Source organism: Panthera pardus, unplaced genomic scaffold, assembly GCF_024362965.1.
Source record: "Panthera pardus isolate Hobbes unplaced genomic scaffold, ASM2436296v1 HiC_scaffold_21, whole genome shotgun sequence".
NCBI classification, from domain to species: Eukaryota; Metazoa; Chordata; class Mammalia; order Carnivora; family Felidae; genus Panthera; species Panthera pardus.
Window position 1 is genome coordinate 63675607 of NW_026526777.1, and position 24818 is coordinate 63700424.

Below are 24818 nucleotides of genomic sequence, written 5' to 3' on the forward strand. Positions count from 1 at the left end.
CTATTTTGAATGTCAAAGCCAAAGTATGTAATCTTATTCTGCATTTTTAATTCATGCATTAAAATACATGGTTATAAAATTGCACAAAATGAAAAGCTATATTCTATTTTTGTTTGAAGTTGTTTTTTATTGCTATTGCTTTAACAGAGTGAATTATTCCTGATTGAGGCAGTATGATACACTAAAGCCTGGGATAGATGTGAGGGAGGGAGAGGATTTGGCCAGATTTAAATGGCCAAAATAACAGTCTAGCCTTTAGGTGTATCTAAGGCCTACTGTGTACTTTCTAGAAGGATATTGTGTCTCCCAGGGTTTCTGTAACAATAAGATAAGAGTATATATACTTAAAATTCTTTATGAACCTGTGAAGTGTGACACAAATAGAACATGTCATAGTAGCAATAACTACCTTGCATTTTCAGTGTGTGTGACAGTTAGATACCAAGGCTATATGCTAGAAACCATGGAGACACGTCACTTTCTCTACTCACAGCCGAAATGTCATAACCGTACCCCTATATTAACACTTCGTTCCAGCCTGACACATACCTTCATGCTTAATTCCCACTCTGGAGAAATGTACTACATATGCCTATTCAATATTTACGGCTCTCAATTATAATTTTAATACAACATTTCACCATTAAGTAAATGTATTACTGTTGCCACCTAGCTTCTAGAATGCTCTTAAGTAGACAGGGTGGAGTACTTTCAAGTCTAGTAGATGAAGTTGCTGTATCTGTTGAATGCTCAGACACGCTGATTAGCATTTTAAAGCTACAAAGCAGCAGCAGGATTGAACCTGGAGAGTGGGAGGAGCCTCATCAAGAGTATCATCAGAGCAGTATGTGCAGCATGTACGTTACAGATGCACAGGTCTGTGTACATGGAGCCACGTGGAAGGATGCAGCTCACGTTCAGAATGTATACAGCCCACATGGAACGATTATAAGCCACAGTAATAATAAGCAGCTTTTGAAGGTTTAGATCCACTTTTATTTGTGAAGTTTATTTATTTATTTGGAGAGAGGCAGAGAGAGTGCGAGCGGGGGTGGGGACAGAGAAAAAGGGAGAATCCCGAGTAGGCTCTGCATGGTCAGCGCAGAGCCCAGTGAGGGGCTCAAACTCACGAAACCATGAGATCATGATCTGGGCTAGAATCAAGAGTTGGACGTTTAACCCACTGAGCCCCCCAGGTGCCCCTAGATGCACTTTCATAGCCCGTATGCCATACTGGAAATAAGGGGCTGTATGGACAGTGAAATTGAGACACAGTTGAGAAGGATTTTATGGCTTATATTTTTGAAATGTGGATATCTAGACTATAATAAATCCTTCAAAATATATACAGGTGATTTTATTTTCTACAGAGTATTAGCTTGTGTTTTTGTTTGTTTGTTTTGTTTTGTTTTTACACAGACTTTCCTTTATGTGCCCAGAGTGATATTTAATTCTTATTTGCCATATTCTGGACCCATTTCTATTAATATACCTTTATTATAATGAATTGCTTTCTATTCACAACAGATCATCCATTTAATTAAAGTTATTTTGATTTTTAAATTTCTTAAATGTTCCAAGAAGCAAAACTCTACTTAATTATTCTGCCGTGAGAGCTGGTACTTTGTTGTCAGGAATTTCTGCCAGACTGAAAAATAGTGACTGGGTGTCTGATCTCAAGCTTTCTCTGGGTTCATCTATCTGGTTGACACTCATTTTCCCTTCCTGACTTCTTCTTTTCTTTACAAAATGTCATGGAATGATAAATGATTCTAGAAACCATTCTACAATCATTTTAGGAGAAAGTAGGATATATATGATATTAAAGTCAATTCAGGAATGCTGCAGGAGTACGCAGGAAGTCTCTTCTCTGGACTCCCGGTGCAAGGGAGCTCTTGAGTTTTCTCCAGTGTCTGCTTTAGCACTCTAGTCTTGGAGACTCTGTGCCCCAGACCAGCAGGGTCTCCAATTGCCTTGAGTCAAAACTCAGAAACCACGTTTGGCTAATGTACTCCTTTGTAGAATTTTACCTCATTGACCCACCCGGCGGCAAATGCTTGTCTGAAGAATCCCTTCTTCCGGCAACTGTTCAGTTTTAGGCAGCAGTGCTCTTGCATGGCAGTTTCTTGAAGGGAGTTGTCCTTTTATCTCAGCATTACTGAGTGGGGCGTCCCATTTCCAGATGGCTCTAATGGGCAGTTTTTCCCAAGCCAATTAGACTAGTCCAGCATTCTTCCACTTGCCACTCTTTTTGTAACCACTCCCACTTTCCATCTTTAACACATGATATTGGTATCCTTGAATCTTATCTATATGAAATTTATAGGATAGAGAAATGAACACTATTGGCCACATTGTGATCTCCTCGATGTTTATATGACATCAGTACTAAATTGAGTATGGAGGCAGTATTACCTGAGTCTCTGCTAAATCCAAACATGCTTAGTTTTTGTTTGTTTCTTGCCTTAGAGGGCGTCAGAAGATGAGGAAGCCAACGTGCCTACCATCCACAATCTTGTTCCGATCATCAATGACCAGTCTCAGTACATTCATCATTTAGAGGCAGAAGTCAAGTTCTGCAAGGTAAGTTTCTCATTAAAAATTTAAATGTAACTACATTAAAGTTTATATTAATGATACCTTATGTGAAAATTTGCTATTATTCGTCTTCATGTGTATTGCGATACATTTGACAATTATCACCCTTAAATGATTGAGGAGGCTGATGTGTTACAGGGGCTTCCCAAGCCGGGGAATGATACTCCTGACCATGCCATTTATGATTGCTTAATTTCCCAGCCCATAACTATGTCTGATATTTTGATAATATGCTCTCACGTTTCAGAGTTTTTGCTTTCCACCCCATGTTCTTTAGCCCAGCTGATGGCACATTCTTTGGGACAGTACGACCGGTCAGTCATCTTCCCACCTTGTCAGCCTACTGAGCACTGGTGCAGAAGCAGGAACTATAAACTGCAGACCAAGTCCATTCCATTGTCAGGGTGAAGGTTCTTCCCTTAGCTTTGAATAAGGATGGCTCGTTAGCCATTGATAGCAATGATTGAGAAACCAAATGTGTCCACTACGGCTTAAAACACCAGATGGTTCTATTGCTCAACTGTATGCAATTTAGTAGTGTCACTAATGCCATTGGAGCTTTTCTGCCTTTCCAAACTAGGTTAGCATTTTAGGTTTCTTTTTTTTTTTTTTTATTCATTACCAATGCATCTTGTTATTATATGTATAATTTTTAAATGTTTATTTATTTACTTTGAGAGAGAGAGCGCACCAGCATTGGGGACAGGCAGACAGAGAGGAGAGAGAGAGAGACAGAGACAGAGAGAGAGAGAGAGAGAGAGAGAGAGAGAGAATCCCAAGCAGGCTCCATGCTGTCAGTGCAGAGCCTGGTGCAGGGCTCAGTCTCACAAACCGTGAGATCATGACCTGAGCCAAAATCAAGAGCCAGATGCTTAACCGACTGAGCCATCCAGGAGCCCCTCGTGTATTATTTTTTTTACATTCTGGTTACTCTTCCAAGGTGAAAGTTGATATGTGCCTTCAGAAACCTTTAAACATTTCATTGTCTTGACTTTACAAAGACGTTCCTGATTTTAGCAGATACAGTCATCATTGCACAGTGTTCTTGGATTACCAGAAAGGCTGAAATAATGTCCTAGGACTCATTCCAGTAATAAGCTCCTGTTAATCACTCAGATGCTGTGGGTAAAACTTAAAAAATATTGTAGCGGAGATAAAACTTCATCTCTACCCTCTTAGAGTTTACAGCTGGGACTTAGACTTAAATTAACATAAGGCAGATTAACAGGATGAAAGTATACACATTTGTTTTTATTGTTATTGAAGTACAACTGACATACAATATTATATTATTTTTAGGTGTACAACATATTGATTGAATACTTCCATATATTACTCAGTGCTCAACACAATAAGTGTAGTGACCATCTGTCACAATAAAACATTATTATAATATTATTGACTGTATTCTTTTGAGCTATACTTTTCATATCTGTGACTTATTTATTTTATAACTGAAAGTTTATACCTCTTAATTCCCATTATCTACTTCATTCATCCCCTTACCCACCTCTCCTCTGACAACCACCTCTCTGTATTTAAGAGGCTGTTGGTTTGTTTCTTTATTTTGCTCTTTAGATTCCGTGTATAAGTGAAATCATATGGTATTTGTCTTCCTCTGTCTGATATATTTCTTTTTTTTTTTTTTAATTTTTTTTAACGTTTATTTATTTTTGAGATGGAGAGAGACAGAGCATGAACAGGGGAGGGGCAGAGAGAGAGGGAGACACAGAATCCGAAACAGGCTCCAGGCTCTGAGCCGTCAGCACAGAGCCTGACGCGGGGCTCGAACCCAAGGAGTGTGAGATCATGACCTGAGCTGAAGTCGAACGCTCAACCGACCAAGCCACCCAGGCGCCCCTGTCTGATATATTTCACTTAGCATGATACCCTCTAGGTCCATCCATGTTGTCACAAATGCAAGATCTCATTCTTTTTTATGGCTAAGTAATATTTTATGGCTAAGTAATATATGTATATATATGTATATATATGTGATTGTGTATGTACACATACATATGTATGTATACCACATACACACACACGCACACGCACACACACACACACACACACACAGCCTGCACATCTTCTTTATCCATTCATATATCAATGCACACACTTGGTTGCTTCCATATCTTGGCTATTGTAAATACTGCTGAAGTAAACAGAGATGTGCATATATCTTTTTGGATTTGTGTCAGTTTTGGGGGCGAATACCCAGCAGTGGAATTACTGGATCATATGGTATTTCTAATATTAATGTTTTGGGGAATCTCCATGCTGTCTTCCACAGTGACTACACCAATTTACATTCCCACCAACAGTGCATGAAGGTTCCCGTTTCTTCATATCCTCATCAACTCTTGTTGATTCTTGTCTCTTTGATACTTAGCCATTCTGACTGGTGTGAGGTGATATCTCATTGTGGTTTTGATTTTTTTCCCCCCTGATGATCAGTGATGTTGAGCATCATTTCATGTGTCTATTGGCCATCTGTGTGTCTTTGGAGAAATGTCTATTCAGGCCCTCTGCCTATTTTTAAATCAGGTTATTTATTTTTGATGTTGAGTAGTGTAGGTTCTTTATAAATTTTGGATATTAACCACTTACAGATATATCATTTGCACATCTCTTCTCCCATTCTCTAGGTTTCCTTTTTGTTCTGTTGGTAATTTCCTTTGCTGTGCAAAAGCTTTTTATTTTGGTGTAGTCCCAATAGTTTATTTTTGCTTTTGTTTCCCTTGCCTGAGGAGACATATCCATAAACGTGTTGCTAATAAAAGAGATTACTGCCTATGTTTTATTTTTTAGAAATTTTATGGTTTAAGGTTTCACATTCAGGTATTTAATCCATTTTGAGTTTATTTTTGTGTATGGTATAGGAATGTGGTCCATTTTCATTTTTTTTCATGTAGCTGTCCAGTTTTCCTAACACCATTTATTGACAAGATGTCATTTCCCTATTGTATATTCTTGCCTCTTTTGTCATAGATTAAGTGACCATATAGGTGTGTTTATTTCTGGGCTCTCTATTCTGTTCCATTGTTCTATGTGTCTGTTTTTGTGCCAGTACCATACTATTTTGACTACTATAGCTTTGTAGAACTTCTTGAAATCTGGGATTGTGATACCTCCAGCTTTGTTCTTCTTTCTCAAGATTACTTTGGCTATTCGGGGTCTTTTGTGGTTCTGTACAAATGTTAGGATTATTTGTTCTAGTTCTGTGGAAAGTGATATTAGTATTTTGATAGAGATTGCTTTGAATATGTAGGTTGCCTTAGGTAACATGGACACTTTAACGATATTTATTCTTCAAATCCATGAGCATGGTATAGCTTTTCTATTTGTATCTTTTTCAGTTTCTTTTATCAGTGTCTTATAGTTTTCAGAGTATAGATCTTTCATCTCCTTGGTTTAACTTATTTCTAGGTATTTTATTCCTTTTGGTGCAATTGTAAATGGGATTGTTTCAATAGAAGTTTTATGTGACATGGGAGACCTCATAAGGAAATGATGTCTGAAAGAAATGGCAAAACCTAAATGCTTTTATACGTTGAACAAAGAGAGGCAATGTGGAAACATAACTAAAATATATGGGGAGGTTAAAGGAAGATGAGTTATTTTAATGAGGTCTGTTTGCACAGATGCCTCTCAGCCTCCACTCCCTGTCTCTGGTGATAAGAATGTTTCTTTCCTCCTGATAACAGGGAGGCCATCTTTCACATGGGAGTTTTATCTCCTGCTTTCAGGAAAAAAAGGGGAAGTCAGAGCACTCTTTTTGTATTTTCTGTTTTTCAAGTGTCTTTAGCTCAAAATAATTCTTATTCCAAAATGGCATATTTTGAGGTGGCAGATTTTGCCACCCTTCAATATAAATTGTAATAAATTTACCATCTGGTCAAGAAGAGAGTACTAATGTCTATGAGCACCATAGCAACACTATAGAGAGTATAATGTAGTCTGTATTCTGTAATATAAACTGTAGTTATAATAAGAGTAGAAAGGTACTAAAAGCTGGAGTTTTGGGAGATATTTTTCTGGGAGAGAGCAATCTTAAAAGAGTAAGATCATTTAGATCAGCAGAAGTGGGGTAAAAGAGTTCCATAGAGAGAACAGCAACACTGAAAGGATATACTCAGGATGAATAGGGTTTATTTATGGGGGCCATGAGGCATCTATTCTAAATTTCTGCAGTAGAGGATTCTGTTAGAAATTATTAAAACTATGCTGAGCTGGGAAAATGGAAGATTACAAAAGCCTTGAAAGGTAGACGGAGTACGCATTTGATATGTTTTAACAAGAGAGTAACAGAATAAAAGTAATATTTAAGGGCTTAGAGATATTTTATTAATTTTTAAAATTTTTTATTTAATAATAATTAATTGTTATATCCTTTTTAAATGTATTTTTAAAGATTTTATGTATTTTCTTTTTCTTTTTTAAATTTTATTTTAAGTAAACTCCATGCCACACTTGGGGCTTGAATACACAACCAAGAGATCAAGAGTCATAAGCTCTACCAACTGAGCCAGCCAGGCACCCCTAAGTTTTTATTTAAATTCTAGTTAGTTAACATATAGTGTATTAGTTTCAGGTGTACAATATTGTGACTCAACACTTCCATACAATACCCAGTGCTCATCACAAGTGTACTCCTTAATCCTCATCACCTGTCTAACCCATCCCTCCCTCCCCGCACTGACCTCCTCTCTCTCTGGTAACCATCAGTTTGTTCAATATAGCTAAGAATCTGTTTCTTGGTTTGCCTCTCTTTTTTTTCCTTTGCTCATTTTTTTTTTGTTCTTAACTTCCACATATGAGTGAAATCATATGGTATTTGTCTTTCTCTGAGTGACTTATTTCCCATAGCATAATACTCTGTAGCCATAGCATAATACTCTGTAGCTCCATCCATGTCGTTGCAAATGGCAAGATTTCAATCTTTTTTATGGCTGGGTAATATTCCATCATGTATCTATACCATGCATTTATCCATCCATCTGTCGATGGACACTTGGGTTCTTTGTATAATTTGGCTCTTGTAGATAATGCTTCTATAGACTTTGGGGTGCATGTATCCGTTTGAATTGGTATTTTTGTATTTTTTGTATAAATAGTTACTAATGCAACTGCTGGAACTAGGGTAGTTCTATATTTAACTTTTTGAGGAACCTCCATTCTGTTTTCTAGAGTGGCTACACCAGTTACATGCCCCCCAACAGTGCAAGAGCATTCCCCTTTCTCCACATCCTTGCCAACATCTGTTGTATCTTGTGTTGCTTATTTTAGCCACTCTGACAGGTGTGAGGTGACATGTCATTGTAGTTCTGTATTGTAGCTTTGATGTGTATTTCCTTGATGGTCAGTGATGTTAAGTATATTTTCATGTGTCTGTTGGCCATCTGTGTGTCTTCTCTGGAAAAATATCTGTTCGTGTCTTCTTCCCATTTCTAATTGGATTATTTGTTTTTTGAGTATTGAGTTTTATAAGTTCTTTATATATTTTGGATACTACCCCTGTATCAGATGTCATTTGCAGACACTTCTCCCATTACATAGGTTGCCTTTTAGTTTTTTTGATTGTTTCTCTCACTGTGCAGAAGCTTTTTATTTTGATAAAGTCCCAATAGTTTATTTTGCTTTTGTTTTCCTTGCCTCAAGAGGCATATCTAGAAAGAAGTTGCTATGGCCAGTGTCAAAGAGGTTACTGCCTATGTTCTTCTCTAGGATTTTTTTTTATCAGTTTCAGGTCTCACATTTGGATATTTAATAATCCATTTTGAATTTGTTTTTGTGTTTGGTGTAAGAAAGTGGACCAGTTTCATTCTTTTGCATGTTGCTGCCCAGTTTTCCCAACACCATTCGTTGAAGAGACTGTCTTTTCCCCATTGGACATTCTTTCCTGCTTTGTCAAAGATTAATTGACCATGTACTGTGGGTTCATTTCTGGGTTTTCTACTCTGCTCTATTGATCTATGTGTCTGTTTTTGTGCCAATAACATACTGTTTTGATCAGTACAGCTTTGTAATATAATTTGAAGTCCGAAATTGTGATGCCTCCAGCTTTGCTTTTCTTTTTCAAGGTTGCTTTGGCTATTTGGGGGCTTTTGTGGTTCCATACAAATTTTAGAATTGTCTGTTCCAGCTCTGTGAAAAATACTGTTGGTATTTTAATACGGGTTGCATTAAATGTGTAGATTGCTTTGGGTGCTATAGACATTTTAACAATATTTGTTCTTCCAATCCATGAGCATGGAATATCTTTTCATTTCTTTGTGTCCTCTTCAGTTTCTTTTACTAATGTTTTATAGTTTTCACAGTACAGGTCTTTCACCCCTTTGGTTAGGTTTATTCCTAGGTATCTTATTTCCTATTTTCCTTATTTATCCTATTTTTAATTTCTTTGATCTCTACTCTAATTTTTATTATATCTTCTTTGGATTGAATTTGCTCCCCCTTTTTTGAAAGTTTCCTAAGACAAAAGCTTAGATTACTGATTTGGAATCTTTCTTCTTTTCTAATGTTTTTCACTAGTTGTGTTGCATCTCCCAAATCTTGATTAGTTGTATTTCCATTTTTATTTTGTTCAAAATATTTTAAAATTTTCCTCAAGACTTTGTCCTTGACCTGTATGTTATTTAGAAGTGTTGTTTAGGGGCTCCTGGGTGACTCAGTCGGTTAAGCATCCGACTTTGGCTCAGGTCATGATCTCGCAGTTTGTGAGTTCAAGCCCCACCTTGGGCTCTGTGCTGACAGCTCGGAGCCTGGAACCTGCTTCAGATTCTGTATCTCCCTCTCTCTCTCTCTGCCCCTCCCTGGTTCTAGCTCTCTCTCCCTCTCTCAAGAAATGAATAAACCATTAAAAAAAAATTAAGAAGAAGTGTTGTTTAATTACCAAGTATATTGGGAGTGTTCCAACTCTCTTTCTGTTATTGATTTCTAGTTTACTTCCATTGTCATCTGAGAACATACTTTTTATGGTTTCTATTCTTTTTAATTTGTTAAGGTGTGTTTTTACACCCAGGATGTGATTGGTATGTCTTGGTGAAATGTTCTGTTAGCTTGAGAAGAATGTGTATTCTGTTGTTGAATAAAGTGTTCTGTAAATGCCAAATTAGATCCGGTTGATTGATGGTGCTGTTCAGTTCAACTATATTCTTATTGATATTTTGCCAATCTGCAAGATCTCTGGGTCTTGTCAGTTATTGACAGAGGGGTATTGAAATCTCCAGCTTAAATAGTGGATTCCTCTGTTTCTCTGTACAGTTCTATCAGTTTTTGTATCGTGTATTTTGATGCTCTATTGTTAGACACAAACACGTTGAGGATTATTATGTCTGCTGGGAGAATTGACCCCTTTATCACTGTGTGATGCTCCTTTTTATCCCTTATATTTTTATTTGGTATGAAGTCTGTTTTGTGTGAAATTAATGTAGCTACCCCAGCTTTCTTTTGATTTGTGTTAGCATGGTATATCTCTCTCTATCCATTTACCTTTAATCAATCTGTGTCTTTATATTTAAAGTCGACTTCTTATGGACAACATATACTTGTGTCCTGTTTGTCATTCACTCTTACAGTCTCTGATTTTTATTGGTGTATTCAGACCATGGACATTTAAAGTTATTACTGATATAGTTGGATATCAATATAGTTGGATAATATCTACCATATTTGTTACTGTTTTCTACTCATGGCCCTTGTTTGTTTTCTTTCTTTCTTTCTTTCTTTCTTTCTTTCTTTCTTTCCTTCTCTTCTACTGTTTTTTTGCCTTCTCTGGTTTTAAGTGAGCATGTTATATGATTGCAGTTTTTCTCCTCTCTTAGCATACCAGGTGAACTATTTTTACTTTTTGTAAGTAGCTGCCCTTGAGTTTGCAGTCACACTGATCAATAATCAAAGGCTGTTGTCAAATAGCTCTATACCACTACGTGGGTAGGGCAAGGTCCTTGTAAGAGTGTTTCCAATCCCTCCCTCCTGTCCTCTACAACATTGCTGGCATTCATTTCAGTTATTCATACACTGTAATCACTATATATAGTGCTACTACTGTGATTTGAGCAAACTGTTATATGTTAGATCAGTTAATATTAAGAAAAATAAAATATTTTATCACCATATAATCCTTTTTAAATGCTCTTTCTTTTTTTTATGTAGACCTTAACTTATAAATTGTATCATTTTCCTCCTTTCTGCAGAAGTTCTTTTAACATTTCTTGCAAGGCAGGTCTACTGGAGACAAATTTCCCCAATTTTTATTTATCTGAGAAAGTTTTTATTTTCCCCCTCATCTATGAAGGTTAATTTGCCTGAATATACAATTCTAGGTTGGTGGGTTTTTTTCCTTTTAATACTTTAAATATTTCATTCCATTGTCTTCTTGCTTACATGGTTTCTGAAGAGTAGTCCAATATAATTATCTTTTCTTCTCTATAAGTAAGGTTGCTTTTTTTTTAAATTCTGATTTCCTTGAGGATTTTCTGTTTGTCTTTGATTTTCTGCACTTTGAATGTGATATGCATAGGTGTAGATTTATTTGTTATTTTATCCTGCTTGATGTTCTCTGAGCTCCCCTATACTTTTCTCTATAGGCATAGACTTTCTGCACTTTGAATATAATATGCATAGGTATAGATTTTTTAAAATTCTTTTTTAACATTTATTTATTTTTGAGAGACAGAGAGAGACAAGAGCGTGAGGGGAAGAGAGAGAGGGAGACACAGAATCCAAAGCAGGCTCCTGGCTCTGAGCACAGAGCCTGACGCAGGGCCTAAACTCGTGAACTACGAGATCATGACCTGAGTTGAAGTCAGACGCTTAACTGACTGAGCCACCCAGGCACCCCAATTTTTTTTTTGTTATTGTTTATTTTATCCTGCTTGATGTTCTCTGAGTTTCCTGGATCTGTGTTTGGTAACTATCATGTTGGAAAATTCTAGGTCATTATTCCTTCAAATATTTCCCCTTTTGTCACCTTTTATAATTGTCCTGCATTTCTTGGATCTTCTCTTCTGTCTTTTTCATTCTTTGTTCTCTTTGTATTTTCTTTTGGGAAGTTTCTATTGGCAGTTCTTTAAGCTCACTGATTCTTTTCTTGGTTGTGACCAGTCTATTATTAATGAGCCCATCAAAGGCATTTGTCATTTCCATTACAGTGTTTTTGATTTCCAGCACTTTTATTCTTTCTTAGGATTTCCATGTCTGCTTATATTGCCCATCTGTTCCTGCATGTGGTCTACTTTTCCCATCAGACCCTTTAACACTTAACATATCAATCATAATTATTTTAAACTCCCAATCTCATAATTCCAAGATCACTGCCATATTCAAGTCTTGTTCTGAGCTTGCTTAGTCTCCTGAAACTGCGCTGTCTTTTCATGTGCTTTCTAATTTTTTGTTGAATACTGGACACGATATAGTAGAAGGAACTGAGGGAATAGTTTTTTAGTGTGAGATATTATGTTTTTCTTGGTAGGAGTTGGGCTGTGTTTACTGTTTTGTGTTATTATAGGTGTCAGAGGCTAAAATTTCCTCTAGTGTCCTGGTTTATGTCTCCCCTGTTATCTTTGGGCTTCCCTTGAGAATTCTTCTTAAATATAGTCTGAGATGTGTAATTTTACTGTATTCCTTTGTTGTTTTACAGACCCCCTTTTGATGTAGTGGTTAGATGTGGGAGCAGGGGAGGCATTTTATAGTCGTATGGTTAGGTTTCCATCTTAATGAGTCTGTGCCCCTTAGCTTTGACCTTCACAAGTGCTTCTCAGTCATCCTCTCATCTTTTTTTTTTTTTTCAATTTATATATTTTGAGAGAGAGAGAGAGAGAGTATGCATGGGGGTAGGGGCAGAGAGAGAGAGGGAGAGAGAATCCCAAGCAGGCTCTGCACTGTCAGCATGGAGCCCGACGTGGGCCTTCAACTCACGAACTATGAGATCATGACATGAGCTGAAATCAAGAGTTACATGCTTAACCAACTGAGCCACCCAAGTGGCCTCACCCTCTCATCTAACGTGCAGTGAGAAGGCTTGAGTGAGCTGGAGTTGGGTATTTTCCTTCCCTCAGGTCACGTAGGTTCTGAAAAGCCCTAGCTGTTAGGTTCTGAAAAGCCCTAGCTGGTAGAATAGTTTCTCTCAAGGCAGGCCTTTCTTAGAATGCTTTGGGCATATTTCAAAATAGCTATTTTTCCTCTCCTACTAGAGAAGATTGAGGGGATTTGTCTCTAGTCTTTACTGTAAGAACCTGGTAGTGTCCTAAAGATAAAACTCACAAAACTGTGACTGGGTCCTTCTGGGTCCTTTAGACTGGGTCCTTCTGGCATTTTTAACTCTCAAACTTGTCCACCCTGAGCTTCTGGCATTTCACCAATCGCACTTGACCTTTCCCTTTCCTGGTACTGGTTTCCCTGGAAGTTTCTGCTCAGGTAGGTTGTGATTCTCAGAGACTGGTCTGTCTCTCAAATTTCGTGGATGGAAGTTTTCCCTGTGACCTCAGTTCTCTGACGGATTTCAGAAGAGTGGTTGATTTCTTGGTTTGTTCAGCTTTTCGCTTGTTGTAAAGATGAAAATGATGTCTTCCAAGCTCATTATATGCCAGACCAAAAATTGCAAGTCTGCAATGTTTTTTTAATTATAGCTTTCGAGCTCAGATTTGGTTTTTGGGTTTTTTTCTGAATAAAATAATTGAAATAGAATTTGCATATATTGCTTAATATGTTTTTTTATTATACTGGTAATGAAGATTAAGGTAAATATTGTACCATCAGTGCATTGATTTTTTTTGTTACATTTTTTTCAGAGAGTGAGACGCCACTCAATAGCTATTCTAATTGTTATTTATCTGTAATCATTTGTATTATTCCTCACCAGGCTAAGGAAGCACTCTTAAAGAACTCTCTGCCAAACTATGTCACTCATAATTTCCCTCCATCTGGCTACCAATTCATGGATAACTATTCCAACTTTCCATGCCTTTCTGTCTCAGAGTCCTGTTATCTATTTAATCACTCTATCAGGTTCAACAAGTTATTAGCATTTGAGCATGAATAATAATATATCTTATTTTTCGGCAGTCTACCTTATTCTTAAAAGTCTTTTAGATAAGCCCTTTAATTAAAGCCTTTCTTAAGCCTACAAAAAAATTGTCAGAAATCACACATTTCTGTGATATGGCCATTAACAGACCCTCTACTGTATTCCCTAGCCTCTTGTTTTGTTTGTTTGTTTGTTTGTTAGCTAATGTTTGAGTTGCTTTATTTCTCTAAATATAATAATTCAGAAAATGGATAGAGAGCTAAGTTTTCCATGCTTTATAGCATGTTGGATCATTTAGTAAACAGCAATTAACAGTGCTTAAAAATGCTTAATGCATTTGCTATTTGTTTCTGCTTTTTACAGGAGGAACTCTCTGGAATGAAAAACAGGGTACAAGTAGTTGTGCTTGAAAATGAAAGTCTCCAACAAGAGCTGAAATCTCAAAGACAAGAGGAAGCAATGAGGGAACAAACACTTCTGGATGCATCTGTGAGCATTGTTTTTAAACCATAAATTATATTTTAGTTTGAACGTTCCTTCCTACCCTCCCCGACCAGCCTCTGAACTGCTGAAATCCTCCACTTGAAATTTGCCACATGTACTCTGCCGTTGCTCGCTTGGGCCTCAAAAATTAAGATTCGCCGTGGTGGGACGAATCCTCAAATGAAATGAGGTAGCAATGCCTCATATCCACACTGGTTTCCTCCCTGAGCGCACCGTTGATGTTTCTTCCATATGGAAACAGCAGGGTAAAGCAGGAAGTGCATTACATAGGAGGGACTCTGTTAAATCCAGAAACTGTATAACTGGAGCTTGGATTTCTGTTGTATTTCCCTAAGGGTTCCAATCGTGCTCTGAATTCTGATCCGTCTGATTGGCAGAATGGAGGAGCAGAAGGAACCCTGGCCCGAGGGTCCAGGGATCAGCATGTTAGTCTTTCCATTGTCCCTAACAAGCGGGTTAGCGAGTGATTTTACAGGGTTTTCCAACATGGCTTTAACCTCATGTTCCTCTGTCTATTGGCAAATGGAGAGGATTCAGCTATATTAGCAGTTCTTAATCTTTCACGTGAGTGACAATCACTTGAGATATTTGTTGACCGTGCAGAGTCCTGAGTGCCATCCCCTGAGAGTCTGATGCAGTCGCTCTGGGTTGAGACCTTGAGTCGCAAATATGAATGTGCCATGTTTTGCAGAACAGTGGATTCGAGGATCTCTATAATTCTAGGACACAGAATTCTTGTGATGATCCTTAAGTAGTGTTTAAACTCAATATCTCCTTATGACTTTTCAGAGGTACTGTCACCTTAAAATTTGTACTTACGCTTTTGCTGTAGGACACAGTTAATCACAGCTTGTTCTGCTTTTTTGAAACAAAGTCAGGGTTGCATGGGGAAGTTTTAATACTTGCCTGCTGCAGCTTTACTTTACAGTGGATTTTGGCTTAGTCATCATTAGCAAATCCGTCCTGTTAAGAAAAAAACATGCGTGTCTTAATGTTTTATCTAGGTGTCCTCTAATTTTTGACTTAGAAGTTTTTTTTTTGTTTTTTTTAAATTTTTTTTTTTAATGTTTTATTTATTTTTGAGACAGAGAGACAGGGCATGAGCAGGGGAGGGGCAGAGAGAGAGGGGGGACACAGAATCCGAAGCAGGCTCCAGGCTCTGAGCTGTCAGCACATAGCCTGACATGGGGCTCGAACTCACGAACCATGAAATCGTGAACTGAGCCGAAGTTGGACGCTTAACCGACTGAGCCACCCAGGTGCCCCGACTTAGAAGTTTTTTAAATTTTCCTGACCTGATGTTTCATTTGTAATCCTTGAGGTCTGTGTTAGGATTTACTGTTTAGAGACAGCTGATTGTGTTAAATCTGAATGACAAAGTGGGCCGATCAGTGTTTCAGGTTATTTTTCTGCAGTACATTTCAGTTTGCGGTCAGCTGTTTTCCCTTCCCTGGAAGACCTTTTCTTAATATTTATATTATTATGTTATATTATTTATTATCAATATTAGTAGTTAAAATTTCCATCTTAATTGCTTATTCAATGTCAATTTAAGATGTCAATTTAAGCCATATAAAAAGTACTTAGAATTCACTCATTTTAAAAAATTAGTACATTCTTTTGGTTTTCTTCCCAATATGCAGTCACTTAGCAAACAGCTACTTGATTATTCATAGTCTTCAGTATTTATACAGTGGCAAGGAAGTGGAAGAAGGGGGAAGTGAAGTGAGAAAGGAAATCAGGCAGACAAGTGAACCAGAGGGCAGAGAAGTGAGTAACACCAAAGGGGAAGGAGACAATGGTAAAAGTGCAACATGCTTTGCTACATGAACAAAGGAAACTAGCTGAAGTCAATTGCGCCTTAATTATGGATAAAACACAGCTGTCGAGAGTTATGTTTTAACATTCACATGAACTAAAATATAATGCAGACAATCAAAATTATTGTTGCAGATATGTCAGGAGACCTTGATGTCTGTTTTAACGTTGGTCGTCTGTTACTTTGTAGATATAGAATTACTACCCGTACTGCTTTTTTTTTTTTTTTTTTAAGAGAGAGAGGGCTCAGGCTGGGGAGAGGGGCAAAGCCGGGGGGGGGGGGGGAGGGGGGGGGGAGAGAGAGAAAGATAGAGACGGAGAGAGTCCTAAGTAGGCTCCACACTCAGTGCAGACTTCAAGTAGGGCTCGATCCCACAACCCTGGGATCAGGTTCTGAGCCGAAATCAGGAGTCAGATTTTCAACCAACTGAACCAACCAGGCACCCCTACCCCCACTGCTTACTGCTTTTTGCTTGCGTAGGTGAAATGAGGCATTTCAGCAATATAAGCATGGTGCTATAATTCAGAGGGGTTTTTAAATTTAAATTCAAGTTAGTTAACATGTAGCGTAGTATTGGTTTCAGGAGTAGAATTTAGTGATTGATCATTTACATGTAACACCCAGTCCTCATCCCAGCAAGTGACCTCGTTAATGCCCGTCACCCATTTGTTCCATCCTGCTACCTACCTCCCCTCCAGCAACCCTCGGTTTGTTCTCTGTATTTAACAGTTTCTTATGGTTGGGAGCCTGGGTGACTCAGTCAGTTAAGTGTCCGACTCTTGGTTTCAGCTCAGGTCATGAACTCGTGGTTTGTTCCGGGATCGAGTCCCATGTTAGGCCCATGCTGACAGCACAGAGCCTGCTTGGGATTCTCTCTCTCCCTCTCTCTCTGCCCCTCCCCAACTCATGCTCGCTCGCTCTCTCTCTCTCTCTCTCTCTCAAAATAAATAAACTTAAAAAAAAAGATCTTATGGTTTGCCTCTCTCTCTGGTTTTATCTTATTTTACCTTCCCTTCCTTATGTTCATCTGTTGTGTTTCCTAAATCCACTGATGAGTGAAATCATGTGATATTTCTTTGTCTGACTTATCTCTCTTAGCATAATACACTCTAGATCCATCCACATTGTTGCAAATAGTAAGATTTCATTCTTTTTGATTGTAGAGTAATATTCCATTGTATATATATACCATATCTTCTTTATCCATTCATGAGTCAATGGGCTTTTGGACTCTCAATAATTTGGCTGTTGTTGTAGTGCTGCTATAAACTTTGGGTTGCATGTGCCCCTTCAAATCAGCATTTTTGTATTCATTGGATAGATATGTAGTAGTGTAATTGCTGGGTCGTAGGATAGTTCTAGTTTTAATTTTTTGAGGCAACTCTGCACTGTTTTCCAGAGTGGCCGCACCAGTTTGCATTCCCACCAGCAGTGCAAAAGAGATTCTCTTTCTCCGCATCCTTGCCAACATCTGTTGTTGCCTGAGTTGTTAATGTTAGCCATTCTGACAGGTGTCAGGTGGTAGCTCATTGTGGTTTTGATCTGTATTTCCCTGATGATGAATGATGTTGAGCATCTTTTCATGTGTCTGTTAGCCATCTAGATGTCTTCTTTGGAGAGGTATCTATTCATGTCTTTGCCCATTTCTTCACTGGATTGTTATTAATTTTTTTTTTTTGGGGTGTTGAGTTTGATAAGTTCTTTATAGATTTTGGATACCAACCCTTTATATGATATGTCATTTGCAAATATATTGTCCCATTTCACAGGCTGCCTTTTAGTTTTGTTGATTGTTTCCTTTGCTCTATAGAACCTTTCTGTCTTGATGAGGTCCTAATAGTTCATTTTTGTTTTTGTTTCCCTTGCCTCTGGAGATGTGTCTAGTAAGAAGTTGCTGCAGCTGAGGTCAGAGAAGTAGCTGCCTGTTTTCTCCTCTAGGACTTCGATGGCTTCCTGTCTTACATTTAGGTCTTTCATCCATTTTGAATTTATTTTTGCATATTGTATAAGAAAGTGGTCTAGGTTTCATCTGCATGTAACTGTCCAGTTTTCCCATTTGCTGATGAAACTGTCTTTTTTCCATTGGATACTCTTCCCTGCTTTGCCAAAGATTAGGTGGCCATACATCTGTGGGCCCATTTCTGGGTTCTCTATTCTGTTCCATTGACCTAAGTGTCTGTTTTTGTGCCAGTACCATACTTTCTTGATGATTACAGCTTTGTAGTACATCTTGAAGTCTGGAATTAGTTTTCATTTTCAGGATTGCTTTGGCTATTTGGGGTCTTTTCTGGTTCCATACAAATTTTAGAATTGTGTTCTAGCTCTGTGAAGAATGCTGGTGTTATTTTGATATGGATTGCATTGAATGTGTAGAATGCTTTGGGTAATACAGACATTTTTGTTCTCCTAATGCATAAGCATGGAATGTTTTTCCATTTCTTTGTGTCTTCTTCAATTTCTTTAAGAAACGTTCCATAGTTTTCAGCATTCAGATATTCACTTCTTTGGTTAGGTTTATTCCTAAGTATCTAATAGGTTTTGGTGCAATTGTAAATGAGATCAATTCCTTGATTTCTGTTTCTGCTGCTTCATTATTGGTATATAGAAATGCAACAGATTTCTCAAAGTTGATTTTATATCCTGAGACTTTGCTGAATTCATATATCAGTTCTAGTAGATTTTTGGTGGAGTTTTCCAGGTTTTCCATGTAGATTATCATCTGTAAAGTGAAAGTTTGATTACTTCCTTGCCAGTTTGTATGCCTTTTATTTTTTGTTGTTGTTATCTGATTGCTGAGGCTAGGGCTTCCAGTATTATGTTGAAAAACAGTGGTGAGAGTGGACATCCCTGTCTTATTCCTGACCTTAGGGGAAAAGCTCTCAGTTTTTCCCCATTGAAAATGATATTAGCTATAGGTATTTTGTATATGCACTTTATATAAAGGTATAAAGGTCTAAAATGAGTCTTTTGTGGGGATCATGTAGATGGGTCTTGTTTTTTATTTTTAATCCATTTTGATACACTGTGTCTTTTAATTGGAACATTTAGTCTATTTATACTCAGAGTGATTTTTGAAAGATATGAATTCAGCGCCATCATGTTACCTGTAGAGTTGGTGTTTCTAGTGATGTTTTCTGATCCTTTGTAGTCTTTGTGGATTTGGTCTTCTTTTTTTTTCTTCTCCACTCAAAGAGTTCCCCTTAAAGTTTCTTGCAGGTCTGGTTTAGTGGTCATGAACTCCTTTAGTTTTTGTTTGTCTGGGAAACTCTTTATCTCTCCTTCCATTCTGAATGACATCCTTGTTGGATAAAGAATTCTTGGCTGCATATTTTTCCCATTCAGCTTGATGAATATATCCTGCCACTCCTTTCTGGCCTGCCAAGTTTCTGTGGACAAATCTTCTGTAAACCTGATCTGTCTTCCCTTGAAGGTTAAGGACTTATTTTTCCCTTGCTGCTTTCATGATTCTTTCTTGACCGTGTATTTTGTGAGTTTTACTATGATATGTTGGTTGGCTTTTATTAAATTTCATGGGAGTTCTTTGTGCTTCCTGGATTTTGGTGTCTTTATCCTTCCCAGATAGCAAAGTTTTCAGCTATAATTTGTTCATATAAACCTTCTTTCCCTTCTTCTCTCTTTTCATCTTCTGGGACTCCTATGATACAAATGTAATTCCTCTTTAATAAGTAGCTGAGTTTCTAAGTCTTGTATTGTGATCTTTTGTCTTTGTTTCCCTCTTTTTTTCAGCTTCATTATTTTCCATAATTATCTTCTATATCATTGATTCACTGCTCTGCTTCATCCATCCTCACCATCATGGCATCATTCAAAATTCCATCTCAGTATAGCATTTTTAATCTTGGCCTGACTAGGTTTTAGATCTTTTATTCCTACAAAAAGGGATTTTCTGGTGTGCTCTATGCTTTTTTCAACCCCAGCTAGCATTCTTATAATTGTGGTTTTAAATTCTAGTTCAGACATATTACTTATATCTGTGTTGATTAAATCCCTAGCCATCATTTAACCTGTTCCTTCTTTTGGGGTGAATTCCTCCATCTTGTCATTTTGGAGGAAGAGAAAAAAAAATTTAAATTAAACAATTAAAACAAAACAAAAAAAATCAAATAAAGGAAGCTATAATCTAGGTGTGTTTCATGTGCTTCCTGAGAAAAGTTTGATAGAAAAGAGAAAAAAGAGAAAAGGAAAAAAAGTAAAAGAAAAAGAAATTAAAAATAAAAAATTAAATAATAAAATAGAATAGAATAAAATAAAATAAAAAATAAAATAGAATACAAATTTTGCTCTTGAGGTGCCTGGGTAGCTCAGTCATTTAAGCATCCGACTTTGGCTCAGGTCATGATTTCACCATTTGTGAGTTCAAGCCCTGTGTTGGGCTCTGTGCTGACAGCTCAGAGCCTGGACGCTGCTTCAGATTTTGTGTCTCCATCTCTCTCTGCCCTTCCCCTGTTCGTGCTCTGTCTTTCTCTCTCTCAAAAATAAACATTAAAAAATTTTTTTAAATGGTTCTTTCTGTATCTAAGAAAGAAAAAAAACCCCAAACTCCACAACATAATCAAAAACATAAGCAAAGAAAATGAACAAGCAAATAAGAAACAACCCAAATAGAGGTAGATCCAGTTTCCCCTAGAACTGAAACTTTGCAGTACACTGTGATCTTTAGACTAAGTGGATGGAAAGGGTTTTTGCTGGTCTTCTGGGGGAGGGGCCTACTGCTGTTTCTCAGGCCAACTTGCCCTAGTGGAGATGTGCCTGGAGAGTGCAGGTGGGTAGGGATTGTAACAGCTCCATTCTCCATTTTATGGTACTGCTTAGCTCACTGGGGTTGATCACTGCAGTTCAGCTGGTGGTGAAAATGGCTTCACCCCACTGTCTAGTCTCTATAGTGAGAATTTTGCACCTTCACAGATGTGTGATCAATCACTCCTCTTTCGTCTCAGGCTTCCATCCTCTCCCCACCTTTACTCTCCTATCCAAGCTGCTCTCTTGCCAGGTGGCACCTCCCTCCAGAGTTTTATCTCAGATGGGGCTGCGTTTCAAAACCCTACACTTCAGAGACCCACGTGGCTCAGACCCATGCTGATCCTCTGGGGGAGGGTCTTGCTGAACAATTGCCAGGTATTGATTGTCCCAAAAAAACATTCGCAGGAGACCACACAGCAGCAGAGGCTCAAAGTTTATGGTAAATCCCAACACATAGCTATCGCCAGGGTTTGTTGCCCTTAGCTAGTGTCTTTGTTCTGATATCAGTAAACATGGCAGCTCTCTGGGGCCTGCTGAGACTTTTGCCTATGGAGAGGCCATATTGCCTCTACCAAATGCACTCCAAGTAGTGGAACCCTCTCTTCCCTGTGTGGCACATGGACCCCTTAGACCACACTACCCGCTCCTGGGGGATTCACCCTGCTTCCTCACCAGAGCACTACTAGGCACTGAGCTCAGAAACTTCAGATTCTGCACTCCGCTGTGTGTGTGGGGTTTTTTTTTTTTTATGTTTATTTATTTTTGAGATATAGTGTGAGCAGAGGAAGGGCAGAGAGAGAGAGACAGAGAGAGAGAGACAGAATCCAAAGCAGGCTCCAGGCTCTGAGCTGTCAGCACAGAGTCCATCACGGGGTTCAAACCCTCAGACTGTGAGATCCTGATCTGAGCTGAAGTCGGATGCTTAACCGACTGAGCCACCCAGGCACCTCTGTACTCCACTATTTATAGACAACTGTTGGTGTTGAAACCCTCTCCTTTTTCCCTGTCAGTGGTTTTTGGAAACAAATTTCTTCTTGTCCAGTTCCCTGTGAGTGTTTTCACTCTCTCTCTCTCTCTCTCTGTCTGTCTCTCCCTTTAGCTACTTTCAGGGGAAATGCTTTTCTTGCATGATTCCAACACACTGCACTGTCTCCCCCTTCTCTCTCTGTCCTCTATCTGTGAAAATGGCTCCCTAATCTCTGTGGCGCCACGGCTTTTCTCTCTCCCAATTCACCTCTCCACACCATATACCTGCCTAGATCTCTCGCTCAAATTATGCAGATTGTCATGTTCATCCTCAGTTTAATTTCCTAGGTGTCCAAAATGGTTTGGTGTTGATCTAGCAGTTTTTCTGGGATGAGACAAGCTCAAGATCCCCATACTATGCTGCCATCTTAACTCTTTATATTCAGAATTTTAACGTAAAATGAAACTTTTTAGAATATCTTAAATATAAACACACCAAGAGAGATTATCTTTTTTTTCTGAATGCTTTTTACTGAATCTATTACCATATTGATAGTAGATCTTGCCAAAGCTATTGGAAGATTTGAGTATAGATTTTCAGTATTCTTAATACTTTCTTTTGAAAAATAATTAAAATAGATAGTAATGATTGACATTTATTGATCACTACATGGTTATGATGTAGCAGGCACTATATCAAGCACTTTGTTTACATTAAATTATTTCAGGCTTGTAGTAGGCAAAGAAGGCAGGTGTTATATCTATTTTCAGATGAGTAAATTAAGGTATATAGCAGTTAAGTAAATAAAGCAACTCTACGAATGTCACACACACACACAGCTAGAAAATGGCAAAGTGAGGACTCAAATATCAGACTGTCTGACTCCCTAGTCATCTACTAGTCATCTACTAGGGATCCATCTACCTAGTCTAGTGTTATACTGTAGAACTTCCTGGATAGGTTAAGAATAGCTTGTCAATATTGAACCAAACCATCTTTGTTTGCCATTGCATAGAAGATTCTCCCCAGAAGAGAAGAACGTCCTCTCTTTTGTTCCTTGATTTTACCCTTGGACTTGGATGGTAGCCTACATGACTTTTAGCTTTTAGTCTATTTTATGACCTAGTAGTTGAAGGAACAAACAGTTTATTTTTTAAAAACTAAAACTGTTCAAGGGATATTTCATTTCTATCTTTATTTTTCATCGTTTTTTTCCTATGAAATTTCTTTTCATGGAGAGCTTTTCTCAAGAGTTCCAAAAATTATAATAATATTAAAATATGCTATTTATTAGAAATTTTGGCATGTATACTCATTCAAAGATCTAGGAGATTTGTTTTTAAAGCAGAACATTTCTGAGCCATTTCTTTTTCTGTCTATTTCATTCTCCCCACTACCACCCCTCCCTCAATTAAGAAATCAAAGGTTTTCAGTGATCTTCAGGGATGTAAATGCTAACTAAATTTTTAAAACTTTAGTCAAATGCCATTCAGGTTTTTAAATGTTATCTGTGAAAGGACAAAGTGTCAATTAGACTAACACTGCTTTCCAAAGAATGACAGTATTTTATACCATAAGCCAGCAATCTGTGGTCTATGTGCTTTCTCCAATTTCTCCACAGGAAATTAGATAGTTTTCTAATGCAGCTTTGAATGCACTCAGTCAAATATTGAAAGATTTGTCCTTACCTACCAAATCAAATTCAAACTTGTTATACCATACTTCCCAGACCCTTATTTGCCTCTGAGGCTTGACATTTTGAACATCCATTGTTTTGGATTGCTTCAATCCCTAGTCATTTCAGATAGCCTGAATCTCTTGGAGGCACCATACTTATTCACACTTCTGTGATTTTCCCCGTGATGTTTTCTTCCTGGCATGCTCTTCCTATCTAGCTCTCTCTTTCTCACCCAAGATATCATGCCAGTGTCAACACCTCCAGAAAACCTTCCTTGAATCTCTGGTTGTTCTTAGTGTCCCTTGTCTGTTTTGGCATAGTCCCCCATGCACACCTCTGGCTTAGCACATACCATATTAAACTGAAATTATCTGCTTAGGGTTTTTGCCTTGAGGATAAGATTGGTGTGGCTCATTTTTACCCTCCAAGCTCCTTAGCACACTGCCTGAACGTAGGAGGTATCATACACAGGCGTTTGCATTAAACTGAACCTCCAGAAGAATGTGGAGGAGACTCTCGGAATACTATCTCTTTCTAGCATGATACGACACCGCAGTATAGTTCTGGGTTTCGGACCTGTCCTCTCTTGTGAGTGCTTCTTTGGCCCTTAGCAAGAGTTCCATAATTATTCGTTGATTTACATTTGTATTTCCGTCCTTGTGGTACATATAAATTACCCAGATCTTTGGGCTGCATATTTCGTTGAATGTTGAGAGGGTAACAGAGGTGGCATACACAGTGGCAGCAACAAATTCAGTCTGTAGACATGTTTTGTTTGACGAGCTATGAACCAGTGTTTAACAATGTTTTAGCTGAAAAGCCAGATACCCGGTTTAATCTCTTAAAAACTCAAAAGATTGTTTTTGTAACTCAACTTCGCATTCACACATGGCAGCAATTGCCTGGAACTGAGTAGTGGCTGCATGTTTTAGATGGTTTGTCATGGTCCCTACCAATTCTTGGTGAGTCCCTGGCATGCAGGCTGCATGTCAGTTCTGTTTATCTGCATGCATTGGTTTTTTTGTTGTTGTTGTTGAAGATAAATATTTTTCTGGAAGGGCAGGAGAGCATCGTCGTTCAGGGTGTGGGCTAGGGAATTCGATTGCCCGGGTTCAGATCCTAGCTCTGCCGCTTATTAGCCACTTCTACCTTTGTGACTCTTACAAGTTACTCAGTGTCACTCAATTTCCTTTTCTATAAATTGGAGATAACAATAAACTCACCTCCTAGGGTGGATGTGGTGATTAAATGAGTTGATATATGTGAATCACATAAACCGAGTCTGGCACATAGTAAACACTGTAGGTATTAGCACTATTATTAGTCATGGCTTTAGGAAATGTGGAAAATGAAAACAAGAGAGGGCCCTGTGTTGTAAGAATATACGTCTCCAGGGGCTCCTGGTTGGCTCAGTCAGTTAAGTGCCTGAATTTGGCTCAGGTCATGGGCTCACGGTTCCTGA

The 24818-nt window shown here is 38.1% G+C and overlaps 1 protein-coding gene across 14 annotated transcripts in view; it reads left to right on the forward strand.

Moving 5' to 3' along the window:
* SDCCAG8 (SHH signaling and ciliogenesis regulator SDCCAG8) overlaps nucleotides 1-24818 on the forward strand; it is a 245817-nt gene that overhangs the window by 14497 nt on the left and 206502 nt on the right. For all 14 annotated transcript variants that reach the window (XR_008424699.1, XR_008424700.1, XR_008424701.1 and 11 more), the window contains exons 4-5: nucleotides 2470-2583; nucleotides 13991-14116. Coding sequence is in view for 11 of the 14 variants with exons in the window: in XM_019422827.2 (XP_019278372.2) it covers nucleotides 2470-2583; nucleotides 13991-14116 (240 nt within the window). In the remaining 3 variants the exon portion in view is untranslated. The remainder of the gene's footprint in view (nucleotides 1-2469; nucleotides 2584-13990; nucleotides 14117-24818) is intronic.